The 4,737-nt window shown below is 46.1% G+C and overlaps 1 protein-coding gene across 1 annotated transcript in view; it reads left to right on the forward strand.

The window, feature by feature from the left end:
• DYX1C1 (dyslexia susceptibility 1 candidate 1) overlaps window positions 1-4,737 on the forward strand; it is a 26,677-nt gene that overhangs the window by 10,446 nt on the left and 11,494 nt on the right. The window contains 1 exon segment of the mRNA XM_015564742.1: window positions 4,696-4,737. This exon segment is cut by the window's right edge and continues 20 nt beyond it. Coding sequence (XP_015420228.1) covers window positions 4,696-4,737 — 42 coding nt within the window.

Here is a 4,737-nt window from a genome sequence, read left to right on the forward strand (position 1 = left end):
ATATATATTAATATTTAAAAGTATTGGAGTGGACTGTCAGTGCCAGAGACATTCATTTATTCCTTTAGAGATAATAAACTAGGAATTTTGTTTTGTTTTGTTTTGAAATATATTTTATTGATTTTTTTTACAGAGAGGAAAGGAGAGGGATAGATATAGTTAAAAACATCGATGAGAGAAATATCGATCAGCTGCCTCCTGCACGCCTTCTACTGGGGATGTGCCCGCAATCAAGGTACTTGCCCTTGATCAGAATCGAACCTGGGACCTTTCAGTCTGCAGGCCAACGCTCTATCCACTGAGCAAAACTGGTTAGGGCAGGAATTTTGTTAAAAGACTTTTTCCTCACATGACTCAGGAAGACGAATACTACTAAGCAAACTTAATATCTAGCAAACAAGGGTTCTTCTGGATTTGGATCCTGATGTGTTCAAAAACAGTTAAAAGAACTATTTCTTTATTGAAAGCTAAGAGTTTGATTTTATCTCAGAATATTAAACTTTGTTTTGTGTATATTTAGCAAATGGAGAATTTTGCAGTGAAATCACTTATGTAATTATCCTATACTAGTAGCCCGATGCACGAAATTCATGCACATTAAAAGGGAATTAATTGCCCTAACTGGTTTGGCTCAGTGGATAGAGCATCGGCCTGCGGACTCAAGGGTCCCAGGTTAGATTCCAATAGTTGGTCTTTAAACATATTCTCTCCTCTCTGCTGTCAGAGGCCAGGGTGCAGGTGAATAGGATTGCTAGCTGGCAGTCCCCTGACAACAAACTGGCCACCTGTCGATTCCATGAGGAAAGGGGCTCCCTCCTCCCTCCTGTCAGGGTCCGGGGTGCAGGAGAATAGGGTTCCTGGCTGGCAGGCCACAGACAGCAAACTATCCAACAGCAGATTCTGTGAGGAATGGAGCTCCCTCCTTTCTACTGTCAGGGTCTGGTTTGAAGGTCGGCTATTCCCCCTGTTGAGCCAGACCCAGAGTTCTACCATGCCTTGGCCTCCACCTCAGCAACCCAGGACTGACTGCTTCCCCTGACAACAAACTGGCCACCTGTCGATTCCATGAGGAAAGGGGCTCCCTCCTCCCTCCTGTCAGGGTCCGGGGTGCAGGAGAATAGGGTTCCTGGCTGGCAGGCCACAGACAGCAAACTATCCAACAGCAGATTCTGTGAGGAATGGAGCTCCCTCCTTTCTACTGTCAGGGTCTGGTTTGAAGGTCGGCTATTCCCCCTGTTGAGCCAGACCCAGAGTTCTACCATGCCTTGGCCTCCACCTCAGCAACCCAGGACTGACTGCTGTTGGGCGCTCCTGGTGTTCTGAGGGTGGGTTCTTCCCTCAGGCCACATGGGAGAGGGCACAGCCCTTGGCAAAACGACCCAGGATACAGTGGGTCCACGCTCCAAGGGCGGGTTCCTGCCTCAAATCCCACCCTTTCTGGAAACAGCTCTGGGAAACAGCTGGGGAGGGCGCAGCCATTGCCAAGACAACCCCTGCAGGACTGACTTCCTTTGGTTGGTCACCAGCCAGACCCTGGTCGTGATGAACACTACCCATGGTTTTTATATAAGTAGATAATAAAAGCCTAATATGCAAATTATCTCCTCGGGTGGTCATTCAACCAGAAGACCGGGAGTTTGACCTCTTGCTATGACGTGCACTGACCACCAGGGGGTGGCATGCTGCGACCTCTTATTGGCTATCTGAGGTCAGGGGTGACAGGGATGGAGGTGCTGTGAGAATGTGGGGTGTCCGCCAAGCTCACTCTCACTCCCCTTGCTATCCTCCCCTGGAACACCAGGCTCGTGTGCAGGGGAAGCCCCTGCATTCAGGTGCCGGGCACCCATGAGGAGCCCACCCTGCACCCACATAGCTTCTTCTGGGTAAGCCTGGCCGCAGCTGCTGGAACCGCAGGGGCCAGTCGGGCTCCCCATGGGTTCGTGCAAGAGCCACTATGCAAGGCCGGCTGGGAGAGAGTGCGCCACCTGCCTGGCTTCCATGTGGCGCTGCTGGGCAACCCAGAGGCCCACACTGCGGTGTCTGGCCGCACTCATCGCATCTCTGTGTGGCGACTCGAGCACTGTGACTCAGGTGGAGGGGGGTGCGTGGGGGTCAGCTGGGACCTGCCCTTCCACACCAGATGCTTGCACTTCGATTGTTGGTCAGGCCTAGGGACTATACCTGTGCATGAATTTCTTGCACCAGGCCTCTAGTATTAATTAACATTCATTGGTGATCACTCTATGCTAGGTGTCTTTATTGGATGTATCTCTCAATCTTCACAACAATACTTTGTAATAAGTTTTGCTATTCTTATTTTAGAGGAAATGTTCAGAAAGGATAAACAAATACCCAATAAGTAAGCCTGTGGGATTTGAACCCAGATCTGTCTGCATCTGAAACCTGTGTTCTTTCTACTCAGTTACATGTCATTTCTACTTCAACAGTGAGGTCTACCATATTGAAAAGTTGTTTGGAGTGAGTATTAAGCAATAATCATTATTGAATTTATAGTTTTTACTAGAGGCCCAATGTACAAACATTTGTGCACTCGGGTGGGTCTCTCAGCTCGGCCTGTGCCCTCTCGCAGTCTGGGACCCCTCGGGGGATGTCCACCTGCTGACTTAGACCCGCTCCCCAGGGGATCAGGCCTAAGCTGGCAGTCAGACATCCCTCTGACAGCCTGGGAGCTCTTGGGGGACGTCCCCTTGCCAGCAGAGAGCAGGCCTAAGCTGCAGTTGGACATCCTTAGTGCTGCTGAGGAGGCAGGAGAGGCTCCCACCACCACCGCTGGGCTGGCAGCCATCAGCCTGGCTTGTGGCTGAGCAGAGCTCCCCCTGTGGGAGCGCACTGACCACCAGGGGGCAAATCCTGCATTGAGCATCTGCCCCCTGGTGATCAGTGTGTGTCATAGTGACCAGTCATTCCCAGTCATTCTGCCGTTAGGGTCAATTTGCATATTGCCCTTTTATTATATAGGATAGAGGCCTGGTGCACGGGTGTGGCCAGCCTGGATGAGGGGCTGAGGGCTGTTTTCAGGCTGGCCACTCCCCCCGGTGACCCAAGCTCTCAGCCTCTCCTTCTTTTTTTCTGGGATTTATTTATCTTCTATAATTGAAACTTTGTAGCCTTGAGCGGAGTCCAGGTCCGGCCAGGGCAGGTGGGAAGCTTGGCTTCCTCCATCGCCACGGGCAACCCAAGCCTCCTGCTCGCTCCAGCTCCGTGGCTGATGCCATCTAGATTGGGTTAATTTGCATACTCGCTCCTGATTGGCTTGTGGGCATGGCTTGAGTGTAGCAGAGGGATGGTTAATTTGCATGTTTCTCTTTTATTATATAGGCTTGTGGTTTAATATTTACATGCAATTTAACTTCTAAAATATCTCCTTCTTTAATGATATTTCAACAAACTATACCAACTAGAGCAGTGGTTGGCAAACTGCAGCTCAGCAAACTGCGGCTCGTGAGCCACATGCGGCTCTTTGGCTCCTTGAGTGTGGCTCTTCCACAAAATACTGACTTCTGTGCATGGGCCAGGAAGTTTCAATCGCACTGTATGTGCGCGCCCTCACGTGGTATTTTGTGGAAGAGCCACACTCAAGGGGCCAAAGAGCCACATGTGGCTTGCGAGCCGCAGTTTGCCGGCCACTGCTAACCAATTGAACTACCCCGCCAGGGCAGATTCACTTATATTTTTTTGTTTCCCATACTGTCTTTGTCCAGATTTGATAGCAAGTTACCCTATAAATTATGGAATTTTTTTCTATTCCTTGAAACAGTTTGGTTACATATGAAATATATGTTACTTGAAGGTTTAGTAAAACTATTTCTAACACTGTCTAGGTATGGATTATTTATGGAAGTACATTTAGTTTCTTTATAGTTACCAGTTATTTAGATTTTCTGTGGGTTTTTTTTCAAGTCAATTTTGGTAATTTGTTTTCTAGGAAATTATGCATATTATCTTTTCAAATTTATTGGCATAAAGTTTCTCTTATTTTCTTATCTCTATTCTGTCTATACTGATATCATTTCTTTATTTCTAATACTATTTTTTTTCCTTGATCAACTATTGCAACATTTTGCAAATTTTTATAGTTTGTTAAAGAAAAAGTAATTTTTGGTTCTGTTGATCCTTTCTGTTTTTTTTTTTCTGTTCCCTTAATTCCTGTGTTTGTTTTTATTTTGTCTTTTTTTTTGCTTTTATTTTGATTCTTCTTTTGGGGTTTTCTCTGTTCTTTGTCCAACTTGTTTTAATTACGTTTTTTAATCTTTTAATACATGCATTTGAAATTACTTTTTATTAAATATATTTTAATAAAGGAAGGGAGAGGGTTATTGATTTCTGAGTGAGGAAGAGGGAGATAGAAGCATCATTGATGAAAGAGAATCATTGATAGGCTGCCAATTACATGTGCCCCACTGGGGATCAAGTCCTCAGCCCCGGGCATGTGCCCCGACCAGGAATTGAACTATGACCTCCTGGTTCCTAAGTTGAAAAAACCACAGAGCTACACTGGCCAGGCTAGCTGCCATACTTTCAATGGTGGATTTTACATTCCTTCTTGTAGGAAGTATCTTTGGTGTATTTATATAGGATTTTAGAATTACCTTTGATGGGTAATTTATTTAAAAATCAGTTTGACTATTAACTAGAAAATGAGAACTAAGTAACTAACTAATACTGTTTTTGAAGGGAGAAACTCAGAAAACATATTTTCTGAGAAGTTAAAGGAAG

Source organism: Myotis davidii, unplaced genomic scaffold (assembly GCF_000327345.1).
Source record: "Myotis davidii unplaced genomic scaffold, ASM32734v1 scaffold1421, whole genome shotgun sequence".
In the NCBI taxonomy this organism is placed as follows: Eukaryota; Metazoa; Chordata; class Mammalia; order Chiroptera; family Vespertilionidae; genus Myotis; species Myotis davidii.